The sequence below is a fragment of the Phocoena phocoena genome, chromosome 14 (assembly GCF_963924675.1).
Source record: "Phocoena phocoena chromosome 14, mPhoPho1.1, whole genome shotgun sequence".
In the NCBI taxonomy this organism is placed as follows: domain Eukaryota; kingdom Metazoa; phylum Chordata; class Mammalia; order Artiodactyla; family Phocoenidae; genus Phocoena; species Phocoena phocoena.
Genome location: NC_089232.1, coordinates 11531825 through 11559476, shown reverse-complemented (window position 1 = coordinate 11559476; position 27652 = coordinate 11531825). Strand labels below are relative to the sequence as shown.

Genomic DNA, 27652 nt, shown 5'->3' with positions numbered 1-27652 from the left:
TAGTATTTAGCCTTTAAGAGTTATCTGTGAGTTGTTTTAATTAGGTCAACATCCAGTTGAAATATAAAGCTAGGTGGCTGGAGCTGTGCCTAAGAGAACTGGCTGAAAGGGAAGAACTGAATGCAAAGAGAGACAAGAACTTTATCTCCCTTTGACTTGCTCCAACTCCTTCTCCACCTCTATTAATTAATTCTAAAGATCTATGCATAAGTCCTCTTCTAACAGTCTACATAGTCACAAGTTCATTTATAAGTACTTTTATATTAATAACACTTTATAAAAATACAATGTTTTCACTCCAGGCATGAAAATATTTAAAGGAAAGTACAAATGGGTATTTTTTTTTTAAGTTAACTCATTTGGCAAACAAATCTTATGCAAAATGTTCACCATATAAAACATGTACAAGAAAACAATTTTTTAAAAGAAAAAATTGTGCATTCTGTGAATTTCCATTTACATGTAGAATCTCATTCTCATGTAAACCATCATAGTAATATTTTAATTTGTATAATTATAGCAGTTGTAAATAAAAATCATAGATTTAACTTTTTTCCTGTATCTTTTTTCCAATATCTTAATTTTCAAAAATGACAAAAAAAGAATATCCTTGAGACAATGCCAAGCTCCAAATACCAGAATTCATATATCTTCTCCATTTAACTCATGGAAAGTTTTATCACAGTATAAAATAACTATAATATGAAAGCACAGAATATTTTGGGATTCCACAGATTAGTCCATTTTTTCCCAAATTTCTTAAAAATTACCCAGGGAGCCCATTAAAAATACAGATTACCACAATCCTCCCCTAAAGATTTTTTTCTTCCCCCTAGAGATTTTGATTCAGTTGCTCTGGACAGGACAAAAATCTTTATTCCGCAAAGTGATTCTGATGATTAGCTAATATTGATCTAGTATAGTGGTTCTCAATTTGATACATGTTAGAATTACCTGAGGAGCTTTAAAAAATCTTAAAGCTCAGACCAATGGAAACAATTTCAACATTTTTTAAAAACCTCCCCAGAGAAGGTTGAGAACCACTGATCCTGTAGAAGTCGAAAATTTCTTATACAACCCTCTAAACAATTAAGAAACTAAGCCTGCTCAAGTTCACAAAGCTAAGTGGTAGCAAAGCTGGAGCCAGAACCACTTCTCCTGAATCCTAGTTCACTTTGTTTTTAGATATAGTTGTTTTGTTTTTCATGTAGGTTGACTTAAAAAAGTGTGAAAAAGATAAACCTTCTTGCCTCAGAATAATACTGCCACTTAACAAATGGATAAATTAAAACAGAGCTAATCTTTTTGCTTCAGAAATCACCAGAAAATATTGTTTTCTTACTCCTAATATAAAACAAAAAAAGACTAAATACACTACTGCTTAATCCCTACTTCCTATCGCCAAGCTGGTTATATATCTTACAAAGAATTATTTAAATTTTTAATTTCTAATGCAGTATTTTAAAATTTCAAATTCTTTTTAAAGTCCAGCATTACAGTTCCTTACTAGAAAATTCGATATCTGAATTTGGCAACATGGTTGCTTCCTTATGTAGAATACATAATTCTACATATTGAAGTTTCTCTGTGAACTAACAGAGAACAGATTTCCTTCTTTCACACAAAAGAATGAATTTTAGGCTGCATTAGCAAAACCCCATCATTGGGGTTTTGTCCACAGATACTCAGAGTGGGAAACTTCGCAGGTTATTAGTTAACCCATTCCAAGAATTTTCTCATTTTAATAACAGGATAATGTAAAATAATCATGAAAAATGTGTCAAGTGCAAGCTTACGTACCCATAATTTTTTTTAAGAGCATTTTTGACTTACTAAAAATTACGACACGTTTAATTAACTTGCCTTCTGGCCGTCTACATTTATTATTACGGTACCAAGGTTGTTAAAATAACATTTTTATCCCTCTCAAAGTTGCCAGATATTTCGATATTTCAAATTTCAGTAATGTTTGTGATTTCTGCTTTTGGATTTCAAAAAAAAAAAGTGTTTGCTATACTTTACCAAAGCAGGTCACATTACTCCACAGGTAAAACTTCAGCAATTTGTATACAGCCTAGAGTACAATGTATACTTCTGATTAATGCTATTCACAAGGGAGTAGCTGCCGGGTTCTGGATCTTTTAAATATTCTAAATAAGAATCAGATGCAATGGATTTTGTTCCAGCAATTTTAATGAATGAAAGCCCACCCTCTCTTTTTTAACGATTAAGGTGGATATCAATATGAATTCAAAACCTAACCGAAACTTAAGGATGCTACTTGCGCTATTTAAAAGAGTAAATACCCGCAAACCGTTAAACGGAACGAAGAATGGGCCTCTTAAGCCATAGTAAAGATAAAAAATCAGAATCTCAGTTAAATGTTCAAATGATACATCACAGCATTTAGAAAATCGGGCTAGACTGGACAATCCATGGAGTTTTTACTTTAGGAGAGATCTGTGCTACACTCAGGTTTGCAAAGTCTAACTATTTTGTGTTAACATTTGAAACTTGCCATTTCAAATTGCGAGGGGTAAGCCTGTACAGATACACGGCCTTTAGGAGCTGCTTAAAATTTTCCTAGAAAAAGACCAAAAAAACCACACGTTTATTTTTAGGAGTGTACTAGGGTAGTAGTCAAATAAATCACCAGTTATTGACAATTCTTGGCGGGTCCTCGTCGGACGGGGACGCCGGGCCCCGCACCGGGAACCGCTTCCTCCGAGCGCGGGCTGGACCGCAGCCCCGAGCCGGCGCGCGGGAACCGCCCGGCGCCGCCGAGCCCGCCCGGGGGCGGGGGGCTCGCACGTGCGGCCGGGGGCGGGGCCGGCCGGGAAGGACCCCGCGCGGGGAGGCGGGCGCGGCCGGGCCGGCCTCCCCGCGGCCGCGGGCCCGGGCTCTCCATCCGGGCGCACGTCATGGGACGGATGGAGCCACACAGAGACGTCTAAGTCATGCAGGAGGCGCGCGGCCCCGGCCCGCTCCCGCCGCCCCAGACCCCTCCTCTCAGCCGACAGAAAGACAGACAAGAAGGGTTCCCGACCTGTCGTGCCCTGCATGTTCAGAGTCTGTCATGTTTGGTCAAGAACGGGGCGGGGCTGGAGGGCAGGTCTGCGAGGCCGGCGGCGGCGGGGCGCGGGGAGGATCCCTGCGCCGCCTGCGGGTACCTGCTCCCGGCCGCCGCCGGGAGGTGACGAAGTGGTAAAAACTCACGGTTACTAGTGAGCGACACAGACACAGACTTTCCAGTCTATTAACAACCACGCCAGAGAGGTGGGGCTCTAACTGCAAACACTGGGCCACGGCCCCGCGCTGCCGGCGCTGCCGCTTTAGTCTCTATTCGCCGCCGGTGGCTGAGGCTTGGGAGCGGGCGGGCGGCGCGCAGCGACGCGGGGATTTGGACAGTGGCCGTAACGGTGATTTCTCCTCACCAACATGGCGGCACCCGCGACAGGCGACTCGGTAAAATGGCGCCTGCCGCAACACCTAGCCCGGGACTAAAGGGCAGGAGAGATTCCTCCGCGTGCCGCGGCCCTTGCCCAGCCCGCCGGGGCCGAGCGCGCCGCCCATTGGAGGAGACGGCCCGTCAATCACCTCCGGGGGCGAGCTCTCACGCTTCCCCTGCGAAGCGGCGGAGGAGGCAGTCTCTGATGGCGATGCCGGGCGGCGCTTGTAGTTCAGGGAGGGGGTGGCGTCCCGCGGGACCTGCAGTCCTTCCGCGCCTCCAGGGCCGGTCCGCGCCGGTCCGAGGTTTTCCCTGCGAGACGCCGCCTCCCAGTGATGGGGAGTTTCAGACGTGCCCTAACAAACGGGCCCTTAAAGCCGTGAGCGGTTGTGAGCCCGGGTGGGGTAATAACTCGCGGCTGCTGAGTCGTCATTTATTCTTTTTTTTGAGTCATTAAAAAAAACAAAAACCCTTGGTTGCTTAAATAATGGGGAAATGTACTATCTCGTTCAAGGTTGTAGCGAATGTCTCTTTTTGTAATGTTTAATACTCAGAATCACGTTGTGAGGAAAACTTGGCATGTAACTTTTTCTGATATTTAATACTAAATTTACCTACCCGGTTATTAGTTAATAATGACAGAAAAATCGTTAAAAGAATCATAGGTTTTGAATTATTTCATAAAAACGTTGATACGCAAAATACATACGAATATTTTATAAATAAAAACAACTAGCTATTACATTTCTTTGCACTTACGAACGTGATCTTCAGAAAAAGCATTTTTAATGACAACATTTTGGCCTGTTTAGTGTGCTACCTTAGTTTTGAAGGAAGGTCCTTGTTTTTTATTAACGTGATGGATTGATTAATCCTCTCAAATATCTGACTTCCTTTGGGTAAATGTGTTTTGCTGATGCATAAGTGCAGTGCATTTAGAAGCAAATGCAATTAGATTAAATTTTCAACTAAAAAATGTGGATATGTGTATTGAAAAGAAATCGCACTTTTTTCTTTTTTTCTAAGTTGAATGCAGCCGTTGACCGGAGATGTACACTGATGGATAATTCTGGAGGCACTTGCCACGTTTGGACATAATACATTTCTAGGAAACTTTCAAAAGCAGCTATATGAGCGTTTGGAGTTGCATTAGAATCTCTACTTTGTCTCTTGTAGCTATGTTACTTAGATCTTACTGTAGCTAATTAGGAGAGACATTTCTTTGCAGTTTTCCGAGGACGTTTGAGGTAAACAGTTGCTGTTCCTTCTTTGCACTTCAGTTTTTCCTCTCCCCTATATCTGGGGGCATCAGGATCTCTTTCGAACTTTAGGGTCTTTGGTTTGCTGTGGTGTGGAACAATGAACACAGTTCTCCCTAGATGAAAAGCCTCCTTCCTAACCCTTGATGCGCACCACTTAATAGGGCATCAGGCCCTGGTCTTTTCCCCTGGGTAGCTGAAAGGGAGTGACAATGTGGGTGGTATGGAGGGCGGGAGGTGATGCTCCTTTGAAGCTCTGTGCTTCGAATCTAAAAGTGCTCAGAGATGTTAGATAAAATATATTTAAGTTGAGGGCTAATCCAAGCTCAGCATTCCTCACCTTTAACTGCCTAAATTAAGAAGGCATGCATTCATCACAGAGATTAAAAGAGATCATTAGTTTTCAACCTCGTAAATGTTACCTAACATTGAAAGATGGACCGTAAGAACTGCAGAACTCTCTGCACATAACAACTCCAGGGAAACCTCTGCCCCAAGAGATAGCTATATTCTAGCATGACTTCTAGCAGCATAAGACCAGACCCTTAGGAGGACTCCCACCTCCCATTAAAACGCCCGTCTGAGAAAGCTCAATGCTGCCAGGAGAATTACTGTGTGTTCTCGCCAACACCTGACACAGGCCCCTGCCCCCTGTGCTTTTGTTTCTCCTCCAATTCAGGACTGTCTTTCTCAAGGACCTAAAAGCCATTCCTTTGCAATGTAATCATCAGGAAGATAAGAGCCTGTCTCCGCGGGGGGGGGGGGGGGGGGGGCTTTACAAATAAATACCTGTTTTAATCACATTCTTTGGAATTTTTCCAAAGAAAAATAAGCACCTTCATATTAGCCCAGGCTTTGCAAAATTGCTTTCAAAATGTTGCCTCCAAATGAGATTAAGATACTGACACAGATGGCAGGCTCCATCTCCAGAAAAGACGGCAGTGGTTCCTTCTCTAGTTCATGCTCTCTGATAGCCTCAGATGGAAAAGGTCAGGATTTGGTCCATAGTACACTTCAGGTGTCTGTCTCAAACGTAGAATTCAGAGGTCAATGAGTCATATCAGGGGAATTCCCTGGCTGTCCAGTGGTTAGGACTACCAGCTTTCACTGCTAAGAGTGAGGGTTCAATTCCTGGTTGGGAGACCAAGATTCCCAAGGTCCACAGTGCAGCCAAAAAAAAAAAAAAGTCATCAGAACTTCCTTAAGCCTGTTTCTTAAATACTCGCCTCCAAATTCTTTATTATTCTTCCCCAAAGATAATGAACTCAGAGGCAGCTCTCAGCAGTTGTGAAAGCATTTTCTGATGCAAAAAACAAAAAAACAATAGTCTTTATTTTAGGATATCACTTATGTATACCTGCAGTAGAAATGTGGGTTTGTTTGTTTGTTTGTTTTTTCCAGTAGTAGGAATGGTATGTGTTGAACTCTATATATCCCTGACCCTCACCTGTTAATCTTAGAAGAATTGATTCACTGATTTGTTTATTCAGCAAGGATTTATTGATCATGTCAGTATGCTTTAGATATTGTGCTATTTTCTGAGCACAGAGTTGTGGATAAACTACTTGGGATGTCTGTTTTCATGGAGCTTAGAGTCTAATAATTTGCACTTGTGAAGTTTGCATTTATCAAAATACTAATTGGGGTCAAGGGTGCCTACTCGGTTAAAATTGAACTTGACTGCATATAATGAAAACTCAGCTATATGGCTTAACTAAAAACAGGTTTTGAGTTTCTTTAATAACAATATATCTGGAGGTAGGAGTCCAAGACTGATGCAAGTGCTCACAGAAGTCATTATAAACACAGGCTCCTGTTGGCTTCTTGCTCTGAAATTCATAGCCCAAAGCTTTCATCCTTAACTTCTAGCTCAACTATCATGTGTTCTAGGGCATGGTCTATATAATATCTATTCTTTAAAATGTATTGATGTTTTATGTACATGATTAATTTTTATAAATACTCCATGCATGCTTAAGAAAATACAAATTTTCTCAAATGTCCGTGATTCTGTTTCAAAAAAGTTTATTTTTTATTTTCCCTCCCATGAACCTCCCAAGCTGCCCCCATCCCAAGCCCAAGACACCCACCATGGACAACATTTCAAAGTAGCACCTCCTCCCACAAACTCCACCATTACCCTTGGATCCCCAGTGGTTTCTCACAATTTTCTGTTTCTTGTTACTTTGTTAATATTTTACTCTATTTGCTTTAGTGTACTACTAGTTATCTATATTTCCCTCTAACCATCCATCAATCCATCTAATTTTTTGACACATTTACTTGTTTTTTCTGTGGCTGATTTAAAATTTTTCTCTGCTTTTCTGCAATTTCACTATGATGTGTCTAGGCATGAATTTCATTTAATTATTATTATTATTTTTTTTTTATAAATTTATTTATTTTTTTTTTTATTTTTGGCTGTGTTGGGTCTTCGTTTCTGTGTGAGGGCTTTCTCTAGTTGCGGCGAGCGGGGGCCACTCTTCATCGCATTGCGTGGGCCTCTCACTATCGTGGCCTCTCTTGTTGTGGAGCACAGGCTCCAGACGCGCAGGCTCAGTAGGTGTGGCTCACGGGCCCAGTTGCTCCGCGGCATGTGGGATCTTCCCAGACCAGGGCGCGAACCCGTGTCCCCTGCATTGGCAGGCAGATTCTCAACCACTGCGCCACCAGGGAAGCCCCATTTAATTATTTTGCTGGGTATTTGTTGAGTGTCTTGATGAGTGGATTGGTATGTTTCATCAATTCTGGAAAATCATAGCCTTTTCTCTTCAAACATTTCCTCTGCCTTGTTCTCTTTCTCTTCTTGTGATTAAAATTAATTATATTTAGACATTTTGAGTTATTATTGCTATTTCTAATAGTCTCTTTCATAGATTCTTTTTTTAAAGGTGGGGAGGTCTCTCTGCATAGTTTCTTCTGACTTGTCTTCCAGTTCACTAATTTCCTCTTCCACCCTGTCTAGTTTTCTATTAAAGAGTGTCTTATTAATCAAGGTTCAGTCAGAGAAGCAGAATCACTAAGAGATAGATAGATTTACAGGCAGTTGGTCTTATGCAATTGTGGGAACTGTTTAAAATAATCTCTGTAGAGTTTTTGTCTGAGTCTAGAACTTAAGATCTTCAAGGCAAGGGTTCAGGAAGGGAAGTTGGATGTAAAGAAGGAGAGTAGAAATGAACTGGAATCCTTAAGGACAAACTAGAACCTGTATTAGTCTCTCACCACACCCAACTTTTATGATGTGGGTGCTTTGAAGGCGAATCTTGTGCCTTTTATCATGGAGCTAAACATACCTTGCCCAGAATTTGGAGAAGCTGAAGGAAGATCTGTGACAAGGTGTGTCAGCTGAAGGTCTGATTGTTGCCCCATTTCAGCAAGGTGAACTAGCAGATAAATGATTATGTGCCTGTGTTGCACCAGCATCTGTCACCCCTGCAGTAACTTCCTGAGTATAAAAACAATATGACTGCTGTTTCACTTCCACCTTCCAAATTTTGTGCAAAAATCTCTCTGATAGCCCATTCTAACTGGAAACATGCAAGGATAGGAATCCTGTAAAACGTAGAGCAGCCCAGCCGAGATAGCACACTAGAAAACCACCAAGTACACACTTTTCAACGAGGCACCCATATGTTACCACTTTAACTCATACTTAACTTCCATCCAGAATAAAAACAATAGCAAAGTCATGCCTTTGCCTATTATGATGCAGCTACACAGTGTTCAGCCAAAAACATGTTAACCCTTTCCCTTAAAAAGGATAAAAACGCTCTTTTCCATCTCTGGGTGATGTTTATTCTTCTAGTTTTTCCTTTAGCTCAGTCATACTCCTTTCATATCAAATAACTTGACTTATGAGATATAAAGTTAACTGCTATTAATATATCATGTGTTAGTAGGAGAATGGGAGAGGGGAAGATGTCATATATTATATAAAATATACATATTTATATTTCACACACATGTATGTGTACACATACACATATCAAATTGACGATGAAACATTCATTACCACTACAATCATTTTTGCTACTGGCCATTTGGGAGTCAATCTACCACAAACATATGTATAGCTTTTTATAGTCTTTATCTGAAAAGTCCAGTGTCTGATGACTTTGCAGGTCAGTTTTTCTTGCTGATTTTGCTGTGCTTTTTTTTTTTTTGTTGTTGTTGTTTTTTGTTTTGTTTTCTTTTTTCTTTAGCGGTACACGGGCCTCTCACTGTTGTGGCCTCTCCCGTTGCGGAGCACAGGCCCGGACGCGCAGGCTCAGTGGCCATGGCTCACGGGCCCAGCCGCTCCGTGGCACGTGGGATCTTCCCGGACCGGGGCACGAACCCGTGTTCCCTGCATCGGCAGGCGGACTCTCAACCACTGCACCACCAGGGAAGCCCCTGTGCTTTTTTTTTTTTTAACCTATCACTTTAATTTCCTTTGGTTGCCTGGCTATCTTTTGCTGTATGCTGGACATTTTATGTGAAAAAGTATGTATGGTAATAATTTTTTTTTTTTTAACTTGGGATCTTAGCTCCCCGACTGGGGACAGAACCCGCACCCCCTGCAGTGGAAGCGTGGAGTCTCAACCGCTGGACCGCCAGGAAGTTCTATAATTTGAGTTTGGAAATACAGCACTTTCCTCCAATGAAAGGATACTAAAGGTAGCTTAATTCAATTTTCCTCTTAATTTTTAGTAATGATTCATGTACAAAAGACGGTGACTGCCAATAATAGAAACAACAGGGGAAAGTACAACTTCTCTGGGGAAGATGTCTGGCTTCAAAGAACTTCCGTTGTCTTGTCTGTGAAGTGGACCCTGATTCCTGCCAGGAGTCAAACAGTCCTTCACTAAGAGAAGCAAGTCAGGCTCTCTATCATTGGTCCAACCTACCTGTTGAGGGTTTTTTCCCACGATTCCCTTATACTGGCATTACATTAAGCAAAACTAAATAATTCCCCATTTTTCAAACTGTACTTTATTTTCCTGCCTTGATACATTTCTCTCCACGTGTGATGCCCATTTAACTTCATCTCTTCTAATGGAAATTACCTCAAGACCAAGCTCAAATATACCCCTTTTAAGAAGCCTTCCCAACCAATGTGCTTTTTTCTCTTCTGAATCCTCTTGGCACTTAGTACCCACGCTTTTTTCCCCCAACTAACCCTGGGCATCTTCATTTCACAAAAGCCCCCTATCAACTGTATTATTATTATTTTTTTTTTGTTGTTGTTGTTGCAGCACGTGGGCCTCTCACTGTTGTGGCCTCTCCCGTTGCGGAGCACAGGCTCCGGACGCGCAGGCTCAGCGGCCATGGCTCACGGGCCTAGCCGCTCCGCGCCATGTGGGATCTTCCCGGACCGGGGCAGGAACCCATGTCCCCTGCATCGGTAGGCGGACTGTCAACCACTGCGCCACCAGGGAAGCCCCTATCAACTGTTTTTTAATAGACTTTGTTTAGGTTTATACAAAAATTGAGAAGTACAAAGTTTCCTTGCCCCCCCAAAACACATCTTATGTGTTATTTACATCTTATGTTAGTTTGGTATATTTGTTACAATTGTTGAACCAATATTGATACATTAACATCCACAGTTTACATTGGATTCACTCTGTGTTGTACATTCTATGGGTTTTGACAAATACATAGTAACACGTGTCCCTCATTACCATATACAGAATAGTTTCATTGCTCTAAAAATCTGCTGTGCTCTACCTATTTGTTCCTCCTTCCCTACCCTACCCCCAACCCAACACTTGGCAACTGCTGATTCCAAATAATTGACAAAAAATCCTGGAACTAACAAGCAATTAAAGCAAGGTTAATATACAAAAGTCAATTGCTTTCCTACATACTAGCCATGAACAACTGAAATGGGAACTTAAAATCATTTACATTAGCACCAAACAAAACAAACAAACAAAAAAAACCCTCAAGCGTAAAGCTAACAAAATATGTACATCATCTATATGAGGAAAACTACAGACCTCTGATGAAAGAAATGAAAGAAAATCTAAATAAATGGATATTGCTTCATTGAATTTTAAAAGCAAACTCTCCACTCAGTGAGAATCAGTGACTGGCAGAGCAGAGGGGCAACCACTCATTACAGCCCTTTATTGGCTTGGGCTGGCTACACAGGACCCCACCTCAAATCAGAGATTTAGAAATGCCTTCCTTCACAATGATGGTTAACAAAAAAAAAATCCCCCAAACAAAGATAGCCCCGCAGGTGTGCAGCTTCCAGTGAAGAGCCCAGGGCCCTCACCCCTATTAGTTGCAGCAGGGAAAGAGGCGCCAAGATAAAATACAAACAAGCGTTTCGTATATATGTATAAGTCCTAAATATTGCCTGGAACGTACTCATACTAAAATGTAAAAAAGTTATTTGTAGCTTAGCCAAAATTCAAATGTAACTGTGTCTCCTGTATTTCTATTTGTGATATCTGGCAACCCTACTCCAAGGCCTCACTGTGGCAGAGACTTAGAACGAGGAAAAACAAGTATCTTAGGTGTATTCTGTGGTTGACATTTTTCAAAGCCTTTCAACTCTTTGCTCTCAGGATCTTACTGCAAGTCTGAGAGGAAAGCGGAACAAGCATTTCCATTCTCATTAACCAGATGGGAATAAAACTCAGACACACCTCCACCCACCCAAAAAAAAAAACCAAACAGTAAAAAAACAAAACAGGGAACAAGAAATGGAGGGATGCCTACCCAGGTCAGGAACACAGCTGGCTCTGATCATTCTTAAGCCCACCTGTTGAATTAGCCCAGGTTCAGCCTTGGAATCACCTAGGGAACTGCCCAAAACCCGCTGATACCCGGACTCCACTCCTAAAGTCTGGGCGTCTTTTAAAAACATTTTACCTGTCTACTTATTTATTAATTTAAATCAAAAAAAATTTTTTTTAACCTTTGGACCCTCTCCACCCATTTCTCTTAGCACGTGGTACTTTCAGTGGACTTTTCGGCCTTAAAGTCATCTTTATTTTAATTAGATTGTAAAGAGTCTACAAGTCGCAAAATCAGTCCACCGCTCTGGTTACTCATCTGAAAATGTGGGAGGTAACAGTGTATTTCTTCGAGGGCTGTTGTTAAGATTAGGTGAGCGAAAATGTGAAATGATGCCTGGTACAAAGTGAGCGCTCAAATAAACGTCAGCTACCATGCCTTAGAAACACTGTGACTTCGATCGAAGAGTTTTCACTAAAGGGAAATAAAGGAGGACTACGTTTTAAAATTTTACTAAATACTTGAGATAACGTGTCGAGACGTATACACGCAAACGGCCAGGAGGACGGCGCCTGCGCAGGGCCGCGGGGGAGGGGGCGAGAGCGGGCGTGCGCAGAGCCGGGGATGGAAAAGCGCATGAGCGGCGCGTCCTGCCCATGGTGCGCGGCGTCCTTCTAGTGGTGTGCGGCGCCCTCCTCACGCCGTGCCTGTTCCTCGGTAGCTGTCGGGCTCTGACTAGAATGATGGATTTTGAGAATCTTTTCTCCAAACCCCCCAACCCGGCTCTCGGCAAGAAGCCCGCCACGGACTCTGACCAAAGGTGACCCCCGGTCTTTTCATGCTTTGAACGCAGGGGATGCAGTTAGGTTCCGCCCCTTTGTTCCTTCGGGAGGCCGCGCTGGCAGGGCCGCCAGGTCCCGCGGGGAGCGCGTCGGGCCGGCCGGGCCGGTGCGACGGCCGGGCGCCCACAGGTCGTTCCGGGGCAGGGGTTAGAAGCCGGGGATGGGGCCCGGTTCATAGGCCGCCGGGGCCAGCGGTGCCGGGAGCCTGGGCCTGGAGGAGCGGCCCAGACGGCGAGGGAGGCCCGGGATGCTCCCCTTTCTCTGCGCCCCGGCCCCTCCGGCCGGGTGGGAACCCGCCTGCGGCCCCATAGCGCTTTGCCCTTGCAGGCAGTCATCTCCTAGGGGACAGAGATCATTTGTCATTCTCATTGCACGTGCTAGGCGCTTTTGGGTAGAAAAGACGTGCGGTGAAGGATAAAGAGTCTCCTGATTTACATCGGAAGATCCTAAAGACCATAATAGAGCAGCGAACTCCACTGGGATATACTGTTTCCTTTAGGTTGAAAAAGGCGTTAAGACTGCCACGGAGAAAATGGAAGCAGGTTAGGGAGGTAAGAGAGGATGGGATGGTAGGGAGGAGGTAGATCTTTTAAGTAAGGGAGGTAAGGAAAGCCTCACTAATAACATCATTAATATTTGAGTAGGGACCTGAAGGAGGTGAGAGAGGTTGATTATGTAGTGGGAAGAGTACTCCATATAAAGGTCCTGAGGTGGAGTGAGCTAACTGTGATGGGGTGTTGGGAGCGAAGTAGCCAGAAAGACAACTGGCACGGAGTAAGAACAGTGGGACTGGAAAAGAGGTATTGGGATGGGGGGCGGAGGGGGAGGCAGCTTGTGTAGGTGCCGTAGTAAGGACTCTGGCTCCTACCCTGAGTGAGGTGAGAGGTCTTGGAGGGTTTTTAGCCGAGAGTGACATATTAGCAGGACCATCTCGTTATGTGGAGAGTAGAACGGAGGGGGGGCCAGAGTAGCTTGGATCGTAGTTTTAGCAACAAGAAGTGGTCAGGTAAGGATATATTTGGAAGATAAACTATTTCCTCAGAGATTGGATGGGCAGTCTGAGAGAGGAGTTAAGGTCAGCTTCAAGGTTTTTGGTCTGTATCATTAGAAGGTTGGAGTTGCTGTTTAAGATTGCAGGAGGATTAGATCAAGAGTTCAGTTTTGGGGAGTTCCCTGGCGGTCCAGTGGTTAGGACTCGGCGCTTTCACTGCCGTGGCGCAGGTTCAATCCCTGGTCTGGGAACGAAGATCCCGCAAGCCGTGCAGCGCGGCCAAAAAAAAAAAAAAGAAATAAAGTTCAGTTTTGGATATATTAAGATTTTGTCTAGTAGATATCCAGGTGCATATTTTGAATAGGAAGTTGGCTCTGGCTGCCTGGACTCAAATCTCAGCTCCACCATTTGCTAGATTTGAGGCAGGTTACATAAGCCTTCCGTATTCCGTTTTCTTATCTGTAAAATGGGCTTTTAAACCATAGTATATATGTCATCGGCTGTTGTGATGTGTGTAATGTGCATGGAACAGCGCCTGGCACAGGGTAAGCGTAATGCAAGAGTCAGCTGCTGCTGTAATTGCTGCTGTGGTCATTATCGCTCTGCCTAAGGAGAGGTTGCTTCCTACTCCGTAAGATGATTGATTACTGAAAACTAGAACAGTGAAAGTCCACAGCATTTGGTTTATTGGCTCTTGTAACGATGGCCTCTGTAGAAGGCGCACACCTTGGTCTCTTATCTGATGGACGTGACTGAAGCTCTGACTGGGGACAGATCGGCGTAGTAAACTGTTGGATTGGATGAGGCTGTGAAGCCTGAGCTCCTCCTGTAACTTTGAAAGAAGCACAAAACCACTCTTCACATTCCAGTGCTAGCAGTGCCTTTCCCCTCGCAACATGTTCTTTTGAGAACATACACATTGCCTAGTCCTTGCCTTTATCTGGCGTGCAACTCAGATCTTAAGCTTTTATCTTTTGATCACTACTTGCTGAGACACAGTTGTCTTCAGACTTCTGTGTCTATAGCATCAACCATTATGTAGATTTACCTGTACATTTTATTGGCTTCTTTGTTTCTTTTATTTCCCATCCCATCTTCATCTTTCTTAGGTTATTTTTAGTTTTGCTGGAATAATCTCAAGTAATCATCTCAGATGGTATCTATGCATGTTCAGCTTCTCAGTCCTAATGACCCTGACAACAACTTTTCTTTTTCATCTTCCCACTTGAATATAAGTTTAGTTCTCTCCTGACCTCGGAAGGCACCCTGCATTGTACCTGAAATACTCTTCTCCCTGACATTCCTCTTTGTTTTTAATTCTTACATATCTTTTTTTTTTTTGCGGTACGCGGGCCTCTCACTGCTGTGGCCTCTCCCGCCGAGGCTCCGGACGCGCAGGCTCAGCGGCCATGGCTCACGGGCCCAGCCGCTCGGCGGCATGTGGGATCTTCCCGGACCGGGGCACGAACCCGTGTCCCCTGCATCAGCAGGCGGACTCTCAACCACTGCGCCACCAGGGAAGCCCTTACATATCTTTTAGGTTAGGAAAATTTCTGGCCCCCAAATCTAGGTTAAGTGTTCCTCATGTATGCACTGATACTTAGCAGACCATACGGAAATTGCTTTCTTTTTTCCTCCCAAGTAGATAGAAAGTTCTTAGAAGGTAGGAACAAGGTCTTTTTCATTGTTGTATTCCAGGATTTAAGGTCCAGAGCCTGGTGTGCGGTGGATACTCAGTATTTGTTGAATGAATGGATGATTTATATAGCTGCTAATAGTTGAACATTAAGGTTATGTAATATAAAGTTTCAGCTTTGCAGTTTACTCATAAACATGTGTTGACATTTACTACTCATCATTGAGTAGTAATGATGGAATGTTTCTCTGGAATATTTGGGGTAGATTTTGAATTTGGAATTTCTTTGAGGGCAAGTTGAAGGTAAACCAAAGCAGTGAATTTTAATGTTGTGGTATGAACCCTTTTCATGTTGAAAAACCCGTCTGTGTTATTTGATATTTTTGCTGCAGAATCGATGGTGAAATAGATGATACAGAAGTTGAAGAAACACAAGAAGAGAAAATAAAATGGAAAGTAAAACTGAAGTGTGAGCAAATTTCCAAAAAAGTAAGATTAAGTTGGTGTATTGAAAAAACAGACAGAAATGGCTGTGAGAAGTTGATTAGGGATCCTGTTTGTCTCCTTTTAGTCAGCATTTGAGACCAGGTTACTTATATCAAAGGAAACCTTGTTATACTTAAAAAAAAATTAATCATTTAAGAACTTTGTTGTTTAACATGAACTGTTTCTAGTGCATTGTCTGTATTTTGGTTTCCCCTATCTTTGAAATGGTTGTTAACGGTTTCAAAATCTTCTTTCTTTTCAAATTAGATTAAAAATTTTGATTTGCTAAACTTAACTAACCGTAGTGATTTATAGCTTGAAGCTTGTATTCAGTTGCTAGGACTGCCATAACAAAGTACCTCATACTGGGTGATTTAAACAACAGAAATTTATCGTCTTGTGTTTCTTGAGGCTAGAAGTCCAAGAGCCAGCTGTCGGGAGGGTTGGTTCCTTCTGACAGCTGTGAGGAAGAATCTGTTCGATGCCTCTGCCCTAGCTTCTGGTTGGTTTGCTGGCAATCTTTGGTCTTCCTTGGCTTGGCTTCCAGAAGCATCATCTTGATCTTTACCTTCATGTTTGAAGGGCATTCTCCCTGTGTGAATACGTCTGTGTCTAAATTTCCCACTTTTATAAGGACACCAGCCATATTGGGTTAAAGCCCACCCTAATGACCTCATCTTAACTAATTTTACATATAATGGCCCTATTTCCAAATGAGGTCACATTCTAAGGTACTAGGGGTTAGGACTTCAACGTAAGAATTTGGGGAGGACACAGTCAACCCACAGCAACGCCAATATCTGCATCTTTCTTGCTTTTTCTCTTTTTGAACTTTTTTAATTGTGAATTTTAACGCACTGCAAAAGAATGGGTTCAAATTGGCAATGAGACTCACAAGACACACATGGGCTTTCATGTGATATTCTTATACTCAGCTTTATAAAAGGATACAGGACAGAAAATCCAGCAGGTACAGCATCTTCATCTCCTCAGGAAGCCTCTCAGCTACCCAAGTACGTAACTTCTTTTGCCCTTTGGGGCATATATGGCTGCTGTGGACGAGAGCTGTGGTGGACACCAAGAAACTGCAGTTTGGGTTTCCCACACCTTTTTTATGCTATTTTAGTCATGTAGGTCCCAGTCTTTCATGCCCACTTAAAGTTCCCCAGTCCATGTTTAACCCCATACAGGAGATAGACAGGTACAACCTTCTACAATTATCTTGAGGAGTTTCCCAGAAACAATACTGTGAGAAGATGGATACCTAGATTATTTCTAAGTAGGCTTACTCCAGGCCAGGCTCTTTACTTAAGAGTGTGTAAAACATAAATGTATAGTATCACAGCTAATTAAAAAGAACACCCAAGTAGACACTGTGCAAGTCAAGAAAGCTTTAACCACAGTGCCTCTGATGCCTCCTTTTTCAGTTGTATTCCCTTTTCTCCTCCTGGAGATAACTACTGTCCGAACTTGTGTACTAATCACTTCCTTGTTCTTTACAGTTTTACTACTAATGCTGTTACGCTTCAGAATGCAGTTTTCTCTTGCCTGTTTTTGCACTTTATAGAAATAGAATAGTGTTGTATGTGCTCTTTGCTGTCTTATTTTTCTCAACGTTATATTTATAAGAGTCATAGTATACCCGATATATACATGTAGTATATACATAGTATACACAAGTGGCGTATACTGGTTTGTTCATTTTCTTAGCTGTATAGCATTCCATTGTTTGAATATACTAGGTTCTGCGATTGGTAGACATTTGGTCTCATGTCCAGTTTTGGGGGTTATGGGTAATGCTGCTACGTCTCTCACTTGTATCCTGTTGCACATCTACTCTACATTTACCTAGGAGTGGAACTGCTGGGTCTTAGAGTACAAGCATCTTTCCCTTTACCATGATGACAAACTATATTCCAGAGTGGTTCTACTGATGTTTATTCCCAAAGGCAGTGTATGAGAGGCTGTATTTCTACTGCTGCTCACTTGATATTCGTTACCTTTCTTATTTTCTGCCATCTGGTGAGATATCTTCATTGTCATTCAGTTTGCATTTTCTTGATAACTATTGAGCATCTTTTCATGTTTGTCCAACTTGGATTTGCCTTTTTTGTGGGCCACTTTAAGTCTTTTTTTCATTTTTTTCTTTATTCTGGATATATAGGGGATTTTTTCCCCTTCTTAGTGGATTATGTGTTGCAAGTATCTGCTCATTTTGTGGCTTTCTTTCCAGTCAATGGCAGTTTTTATGAAAGGTTTATAATTTTAATGTACTCAAATTTATTAATCTGTTCCTTTATAGTTAATGTTTTATATGTTTTATTTAAATACCCTGAGGTAATAGAGATATTTCCCTACAGTGTCTTCTAGAAGTTTTGTTGTTTTTCTTTCCCATTTATGTTTATAATCACCCAGAATTGATTTTTATGTATACTGTGAGGTAGAGGGGACAAATTTCATTTTACTTTTTTTTCATTATCATACCCAATTGTTCCATCACCATTCATTGGGGGGAAAGAACTGTCTTTTCCCGCATGAGTCTGCAGTGTCATTGGTGTCAAAAATCAAGTGTTTGTGTTCTGATGGGTCTGTTTCTGGACTCTCTCTTCTCATCTGCTGGTTTATATGTCTGTCCCTTCCCCCAAGGCCTCACTGTGTTGATCACGACAGTTTTATTATAATAAGTTTGGATATCAGATAAGCAAGTCCTCTCACGTTGTTTTTCTTCTTTAACCGTCTCAGCTCTTCTTAGCCCTTTGCATTGCCATATAAACTTTAGAACGAGTTTGTCAAGTTCCACAAAAAATCCTGTTGGGATTTTCACTTTGGAATGCATTGAATCTTTAGGTCATTTGGGAGAGAACTGACATCTTTAGAATATTGGATTGTCCAGTCTTTAACTCCTCTTTAATTTATCTCAGCAGTGTTTTATAATTTCTTTGTAGATGTCTTCCATCTTATATACCTTTTGTTAGATGTATTGCTAGGTGTCTGATGAGGCTATTGTGAATTACATCCTTTCCTTTTTTTTTAAGCACCATTTTCTAACTTGTTTTCTCACTTAGCTGGCATACATTGTTAGATAGGAATGCATGGAATTAAACTTTTGAGTTCTTGTAACATTTCTGAAAATATCTTGACTTTAGTCTCATAGCTGGCAGGTAATTTGGCTGAAATAGAATTCGGATTGAGCTTATTGCCCCATTTTCTTCTACTGTCCAGTGTTGCTAGTGTGAAGTCTTGGCAATCTAATTCTAGTTACTTTGTTAAGTATCCTGTTCTCCCTGGAAGCTTTTAGAGTCTTCTCTTGGTGGTGTTAGAGACTGAATCTTTTTTCATTCATTGTGCTTAAGTGTTTGGTGAGACTGTTTACTCATACCCTTCATGTACAAGGAATATCTTTTATTTTTATTCTCTTTGCCTTTTTTCTTTATATTCTAAGACATTTCCTCTATTTCTATTTATCTTCATTTCGTAAATCATAATTATCAAGAGTTCTTTCTTGTTCTGTTGTTATAGCTTTCTAGCATTTTTTAAAAATATACCATCTTGGGGCTTCCCTGGTGGCGCAGTGGTAGAGAGTCCGCCTGCCGATGCAGGGGACACAGGTTCGTGCCCCGGTCCGGGAAGATCCCACATGCCGCGGAGCGGCTGGGCTCTTGAGCCATGGCTGACGAGCCTGCGCGTCCGGAGCCTGTGCTCCGCAACAGGAGAGGCCACAATAGTGAGAGGCCCACGTACTGCAAAAAAATATATGTATATACCATCCTGATATCTTTGTGTATTTATTTAAAATTTTTTGTGCTCTTTTCTTTTCCTTGAATTGTATTTGCTTCTTCTGGATCAGGTTTTCTCTTTCTACTGCTTTTTTGTTTTATTCTCTAGATCAGGAGTCAGTAAATATTTTCTGTAAAAGATAGGCTTTGCAAGCCAAAAGCAAAATTGAAGGTAGAGTGTAGCTACTGATATAACAAGTGGGAGAAAACAAATTTCCACAGCATTTTTATTGACAGAATTTAACATATAATAATAATTGAGGTTTTTGTTGTACAGGTTTACTAGTGAGAATGAGGGGATTCTTCTTTTGGGGTAATAATTTGCTTAACTGGAGTTCAAAGTTAGTGTTCCCTGTCAAAATTGATTGCAAAGATTCATCTGTTAGTGCTGATCTGTAATTAGACTCTATACATTTCATCTTTAAAGGTGTTTTTTTTTACTGCAGGTACTGCAGAAAACTCTTTATCGGTTCACCAGCATGATTGTTACTGAGTATATTCATTGCTTGGAAGGCATTTTTAAAACTTTATTAGATTTTTCTCTTGAGATTTGTCTTTTAGCCTGTCATTACACTGCAGATTAATTACTTCCAATTGAAGGTTAGGTGATAACTCCTCAGTTGCACAGTTAAATGGATTTTGAAATAGCGATTTCGTCTGCATATACATTAAAATCTGAAAAACACTGCTGGAACTGTAGTTTGAGCCTGGAAGATAAATCTACTGCAAATTTGCGTGAGAATGGAGCTCTTGCTTCTTGTTGTAACTTTGGACAGCACAGTGATATGAGCGATGTCAGTAACATCTGTCAACTCATCAAGAGCCAAGGAAAACCACTTGATATCATTTGTCTTATTTTTTTTAGTTGTCAGAGTTTCTCCCAGTTCCCTCACGTCTTTGAGAAACTGTTGTTGCCAAAAGGCCAGTTTTCTTAAACAACTTTTTCTCTGGACAGTTCTTCAATTGCTGCAATCAAACATGATTTAATTAACTCACCATCAGCTTTCTTTGGCTAACAACTGAGCCACTCAGAAACTTACTTTGATTGCAGCCTCATTTTCATTTTTGATTTTTGTGAGGAAATAATTTTGTGATGAGATATTTTGCTTATATTTTCTAATTTTTCTCACCATGGCTTTCCTGTGAGTTGGGATTATTATGACGAATGCTTATTGTCAACATATATTGTGTTCCTTCAGCACTGCTGTAGTATCATTGTGTAATAACCGTAATGCTTTGCCACCTAATTTGACAGTAAAATAATCCACACTTTACTGTGTCTTAAATGCATGGCATTCAAAGTCTGCTTTTCATGTTTTGACATGGTGGGTGTGCACTGGTAATGAAACAAAAAAGTATCATGACTTGGTGATATGTGACGTATTCAACATGCTGTCAAGTTATAACTGCCAGGGTTTCCCTGGTGGTACAGTGGTTAAGAATCCACCTGCCAATGCAGGGGACATGGGTTCGAGCTCTGGTCCAGGAATATCCCACATGCCACGGAGCAACTAAGCCTGTGCGCCACAACTACTGAGCCTGTGCTCTAGAGCCCGCGAGCCACTACTACTGAAGCCCGCGTACCTAGAGCCCGTGGTCTACAACAAGAGAAGCCACTGCAGTGAGAAGCCTGCGCACTGCAACAAAGAGTAGCCTCTGCTCGCAGCAACTAGAGAAAGCCCGTGCGCAGCAACGAAGACCCAACGCAGCCAAAATAAAATAAATAAATAAATAAGTAAATGTATTTTTTTAAAAAGTTATGGGCGGGCTTCCCTGGTGGCGCAGTGGTTGAGAGTCCGCCTGCCGATGCAGGGGACACGGGTTCGTGCCCCGGTCCGGGAAGATCCCACATGCTGCGGAGCGGCTTGGCCCGTGAGCCATGGCCGCTGGGCCTGCGTGTCCGGAGCCTGTGCTCCGCAAAGGGAGAGGCCACAACGGTGAGAGGCCGGCATACTGCAAAAACAAACAAACAAAAAGTTATGGGCTTCCGTGGTGGCGCAATGGTTGGGGGGTCCTACTGCCGATGTGGGGGGCACGGGTTCGTGCTCCGGTCCGGGGGGGAATCCCCCGTGCCGCGGAGCGGCTGGGCCTGTGGGCCATGGCCGCTGGGCCTGCGCGTCCGGAGCCTGTGCTCCGCGGCGGGAGGGGCCACGGCCGTGAGAGGCCCGCGTACCGCCAAAAAAAAAAAAAAAGTTATACCTGTCACTGAAATTCATGGTATGCTGAGCATGAATGTAAAGTGATGAGAGAGCCACAGCCACACCTACGGTCTCTTTTGCATCTGCTCAGCTCTCAAAGCAGCCAGTGTAATACGTAAATGAGTGAGCATGGCTGTGTTCTGATAAAACTTTATGGATGCTGAAATTAGAATTGTATATAATTCCCGTGTCATGAAATGTTATTTCATTTTTTTCCCCCAACCATTTAAAAAATGTAAAGCCCATTCTTAGCTTGCTGACTATTACAAAAACAGGTAGCAGGATAGATGTGGCCCTTGTTTATATTTTAATGACCACTGCTTTAGATTTCATTATTAGCTTTTGTTTTTCTTTATGTCTCTTGATTTAAGAAAGGCCTGGAGAGCTGATGGATGTTCTTTGCTGGTCTGTTGGTAGGTCTGTGTCTCCATAGGCCTCTCTTCTAAATGGAAAGCCTGATGGGGCATTCGGTACGTGAGTGGGCCGTGTGCATCTCTAGGTATCCAGCAGCATAGTAGCTCTTAACCTTCTTTGTGCCATGTACCCCCTTTGGCAGTCTGGTGAAGCCCATGGGCCCCTTATGATAATGTTTTTAAGTGTATAAAATACGTTGGATTACAATGGAAGTTGATCTTATTGAAACACAGTCATCAAAATATTAAAGAACAAATGGGGTAAGAGTAATACGCTCTTTATAAATGCACTAACTAGTAAGATCCAGCGTTAGGTCTAATTATTGTAATTTTGACATAGTGATGAACATAAAAGATATGTTGAGGTCTGCAATAACTGTGATATATGAAAGTGCCTGTGATTTCTAGTGGTGACAGTCGCAGCTGCTGCTAATACTACTGTGGTTTGTTGCTGTGGTTCAAAGCAGAAGAAAATGCCAGATGTCAGTTTAGAGGTTGATGAAAATAATGTGTGATTTTTATTACTCTCCAAGTTCATTGAATTCTATCCATAGACCCTTGGCCAGAGGCAGGGCGGGGTGGGGCCATCTCTGGACAGCAGGTTAAGAACCCTCGATATAGAGTGAGTGGATAGAGTGCTTTTCTCGTGGGAGTTGCTCCCAAATGTCAGAATATGGAGGAATTCACTCTGGGGTCTTAGTACCCATACAAGAAGACTTGCCTTTTATCAGACATTTTAATACATTTCTTTAGCGAATAGCTCTCTTTTTGCCCAGGGTAAATTTTTTTTTTTAATAACTTTTTAAAATTTATTTATTTATGGCCGCATTGGGTCTTTGTTGCTGTGTGCGGGCTTTCTCTAGTTGCGGCAAGTGGGGGCTACTCTTAGTGGCGGTGCACGGGCTTCTCATTGCGGTGGCTTCTCCTTGTGGAGCACGGGCTCTAGGCATGCGGGTTCAGTAGTTGTGGCACTTGGGCTCAGTAGTTGTGGCTCATGGGCTCTAGAGTGCAGGCTCAGTAGTTGTGGCGCACAGGCTTAGTTGCTCCGCGGCATGTGGGATCTTCCCGGACCAGGGCTTGAACCCGTGTCCCCTGCATCGGCAGGCGGTTTCTTAACCACTGTGCCACCAGGGAAGTCCCCTGCCCAGGGTAAATTTTTGTTTGATTGTATTCTGCGTGGGGGGTGGGTGGGCAGAGATAATTTGTTACAATAGCTTTGTTTGTTTTTATGTAGAATTTTAAGTCATTCTCATTTATAGCCCTATTTCTCACACTGCACCCTAAGCCCAACCTCCAAATTATAACTTGCTTTTTGTTTGTCAAAAATTTGCCAGGAGTTTGTTGAACTTTTCTTAATTCCTAATGAGTGTACTTCATTCCCCGTCTCCTATACACACACTATTTTAGGACTATTAATTTTTATATTTCTATACTTTTATTTGTGTGGAATTTCAGGAGGCCATACGTGTTCTATATACCATCCTGAATCAAATGCAAGAAAATCTTTTACTTAAAAAAGAAGAAAAATACTTTATGTAGACTCCTTTATAAAACATAAAACAGTTGTAATATCGTGTTCTTATACTTTCCAAATTATATAGAGAACAACAGACATCGAAGCAATGAGTTTATAGTTAGCTGCATGAAGAAAAGTATTTAAGCAATCATTTGTATATTGTGTATTTCGGTGCCCTCTGAAAAGAATCATATCAATTAGGAATACTTCTCTGTAGTAAAACAACATAGTTGATGATTGTCCTGGTTTTATAATGTTGCCAAGTCATCTCATCTCTTCATTTAATACAAACAAGTCAGTTTTGTTACTACTTGTACTACTGCTCAGTACTGCAGGCCTCCGCATCTTGTGCGGGGGAGGGGGAACACGTAATCACCCATTTGGATCCTCGTAATATTTTGATTCAGATGCACTGAATAGAATCTCATGTTTGATTGAGGTGAACTGTTGCATATTGAATGATTTTTTGGTTCTCCCTGTGCCTACTAAATAAAATTAAAGGCCAAAACCAAGGTAAACATAATTATCACAGGAGTCAGCCAACTTTTTCATAAAGGACCAGATAAGTGCATCTTTTTGACTTTGTGAGCCATATCGTCTCTGTCACAGCTAAGCAGCCATAGATTAATGAATGAATGAGTGTGACTGTTCCAGCAAAACGTTATTTATAAAAGCAGGAGGCCAGGCCTAACGCCTAAACCGAAGCTGTTTACGAGTTTGTTCTATGGTATGTTGGAAAAGGGTGCTCTTTTCTTGAGGACTCAGAGATGAGAAACTTGGAGGCTTGAAGATTGGATTGGTTGGTAGTCTTGTCTGGTGTAATGAAAATAAGATGTACAGTGAAGCCCTTGTCAGGTTAGGCAACCTTCTCAGCTTGTTCGGACTCTTCAAGCAGGGGGCAAATTCATTTTCTAGGCCATAGTCAACCCTCCAGTGGTACAGCTTCTAGCTTGGAAGTTAACCATCAAAGGTAAACCATTAAACTGGACCACCTAGTATATTTTGTGATTCTCCTTTGCTGCCTTCCTCAGTTATGTGAGGGTAGATGAGACCAGGCCCAAAAGCTCTGGAGCAGGATAACTGGCCAATTTAATGACAGACGTATCATCTCTTCCTGAGATCAGAATAGGAGCCCTTTGGCAGTTGGGCTTTTTAAAAATAAACTTTTTAATTGAAATGTACTGGTTGTAATTATACAGCTTGATACACCTGTGTCACCAAGTATAGATACCTCTGTAACCAGTACTTGGAAATTTTTATATGCAAAGCGCTTTAAGTTGTCTGCTTTGATCACCTCGGGCTGCTTCAGGGTCAGCGGCCATACCTGAGTTCCTGTTCCAGTGGATGCCTGTGTTTGTAGCTGTCACCTTGGGGCAGCTCCAGCAACAGTTAGAAGACTATTTCTGAAAGTAAAATTAACTTAATTACAGAGAATGGGGCAATTCTTTCTTCTCATCATTGCTGCCACATCCTATGCCACCAGTGCTGTGAGTTATAGGGAAAAAATAGGCTTTGGTATGTGTGATGTATCTTACTTAGTATAGCGGATTTTCAGTTGGGCCATTACAGTGTACTCGTTCTTTTATGAAATGACGATCTATTGAGTTAAACCGTTTAAAAGTATAGTCCATGCAAAGGGAGAAATAAAATGTGAACTATAATTCTGTAGTTCCTTTATATCAAATAATTAAGACATAGGGCTTTAGTCTTTCTTTTTTCTTTTCTTTTTTTCTTTTATTGGGGTATAGTTGTTTTACACTGTTGTGTTAGTTTCTACCGTACAGCGAAGTGGAGTTCCCTGTGCCATACAGCAGGTTCTCATTAGTCATCTATTTTATACAGATTAGTGTATGTATGTCAATCCCAATCTCCCAATTCATCTCACCCCCCGGGGCTTTAGTCTTTCAATTCAGTAAAGTACAGTATACAAATTCAGAATCTTCCCTCAAACCATCTTTAAGGATAGATTTTTTTTTTTTAATTCTGGAAAATTTCATATACATAAGAACGGAAAGAATAGCATATGAAACCCCTATGTACCCATCTCCCAACCTCAACAGTGATCATGGCCAGTCTTTGCTTCTTTATAACCAGATTGTTTTGAATCATGCTAGGTTTTAAAAATTGAAAATGTCATTTTCACTTAGTTTAGGCACTTTGGAAACTCTACATCACGGAAGAATTTGCAACGTAGAAAATCAAGAAGTAAGGACTATGATGTATATAGTGATAATGATATCTGCAGTCAGGAATCAGAAGATAATTTTGCTAAAGAGCTTCAACAATATATACAAGCTAAAGAGATGGCAAATGTTGCTCAATCCTTATCGCTTCCTGAAGAATCTGTGAAGAGAGAGGGAGCAAAGGATACCCAGAAAGGTAAAGGTAAGAGTATTTTATCATTTAAAGTTATCTAGAGAAGCAGTCACATTTGTCCACATATGGATGGCGGGGAGGGGTTCGCTTGCATTTTATCTCATGATAAGATCACGTTTTCCTGGATCTTTACACCAAATGTGAGCTGGTCACTTGGTGTACAAACGCTTAGTTTGCGGGAGGACCGGAGAGTGCAGGAGGGTTTTCAAAGGACGTGACTGCTTTGAAAGGGAGAATGCTAAATCCCTGGCCTCAGCATGTGTGAAGGACAGGAAATACCTGTTCGCTGTCCTCTAAAGAAGAATGGGTTTAATTAATGTCTGGGATGGTAGTGTGTCCGACTAAACTCAGAAATATATTCTTTTAGATGACTAAAAGGAAAGTTAAGCCACAGGTAGGAGAACAAATGACAATTGTAAATGCAATTCTTAATCTTCTCATTTTATTTTTTTCCCCTCTTTAAATGTTCTTCTATTTAAAATGGATATATAGATAAACTTAATATATAAAATGTTATCAGGGAGTAATCTGACAGCCATATATGAGGTCATTTAAAACATTTGAAGGTTTTACTCTTACAGTGCTACAGCAGTTCCTACTTAGATCCATTGTACTCGGAACACTTCAGAAGGATCTGGCTGATGGCTAGCAAGATTGATTTCGTGAATTATCTTGTTTTTTTCCCCAATAATACCTTATACATTTCCACAAAGAGTTAATTTGGGATCCACAGTATATTAATCCAAGAGCTTCTAGAAAGACAGGTCCGCATCATCCTAGTTATTACGCTTCGAGCAGTGGAGAAGTTTTCCTGGATTGTTAGAGAATATAATTCTTAAGAGTAAACTGCTATTGGACTTTTATATCACCTTTAAATTGAACTTTCTTGCTTTTAGCTGTTAAACAAAAAAATAAAAATAAAAACCTTAAAGCTGTTCGCAACAATGGTAAACAGAAGAAAATGAAGCGAAAATGGCCTGGCACTGGAGACAAAGGATCCAACGCTTCCCTGAGGAAGAGTGGCTCACAGGAACAGGTATGAGAATATACGCCTGTCTGTCGGAGGGCACTGCCTGCCCTTGGATTTTTATCTTGCACCCCAATGGGATCTCCTCTTACCTCCAGTGGACTCCGTAGGTTCTTCTTTCTCACTGTTGGGCGGCCTTCCCTCACACTCGTTACCTGCCAGCGCCCACTCAGGCCTTAGTGTCGTACCTGTTGCCCCTGTATACATGCACACAAGCTCCCTGGTTTCTGAGGGCTGTGCAAAAACAGATATGGGAGGCAGGGAGAATATAATAAGATAGCCATGAGGACATTCCAAAGGCCACAGAGTCTTACAGAGTTTCTACTCTTAAAGTCCCTGGTCTGTTGGTTTTTGACTCCCTTTGGAAATTAAAAATGAATATTTTTGAGCTTTGACCTTATCAGACACTCCCTACCCTCCTGGAAATTTGGTTTTGCTTTGTAGAAGTTCCTCTTTCTTGGTCTGCAGATGTAATCACGGTAGAACAATAAGTGACTCCTCTGGACTCTGCTTTTCTGAGGGCTTCTAAGCTGGATGGCCACCTTTTTTTTTGTTAGGCTTGGTTCAGGAGGCAAGAGTTGAGGGTGGTAAGCTATTAGAAATACCAAATATTATAGATTGAAATGTATTTATGTAAAATCTGTTTTACAAAGGAGGAATCCGAAGCCCTAGGGTTTAGGTAACTGCCTGTAGTTACAAGGGCCAGGGCGGGGCTAGACCCAGGCAGTTTCCCTTTCCTTTGTTTTTTTTAAAAAAATATATTTATTTACATATTTATTTGGCTGCGCCAGGTCTTAGTTGATTCATGCGGGATCTTTAGTTGCGGCATGTGGGATCTAGTTCCCTGACAACCTGGGCCCCCTGCACTGGGTGCGTGGAGTTTTAACCACTGGACCACAAGCAAAGTCCCCCCTTTCGTTTGGTTTAGATTGACTCAAATGATTATTCAGCCAAA

General features: G+C 41.8%; 1 protein-coding gene across 1 annotated transcript in view; it reads left to right on the top strand.

Annotated features, from left to right (window-relative positions):
- Positions 1–12129: 12129 nt before the first annotated feature.
- ZC3H8 (zinc finger CCCH-type containing 8) overlaps positions 12130–27652 on the top strand; it is a 34526-nt gene continuing 19003 nt past the window's right edge. The window contains exons 1-4 of the mRNA XM_065891188.1: positions 12130–12256; positions 15298–15394; positions 25442–25673; positions 26567–26706. Coding sequence (XP_065747260.1) covers positions 12177–12256; positions 15298–15394; positions 25442–25673; positions 26567–26706 — 549 coding nt within the window. The 5' untranslated portion in view covers positions 12130–12176. The remainder of the gene's footprint in view (positions 12257–15297; positions 15395–25441; positions 25674–26566; positions 26707–27652) is intronic.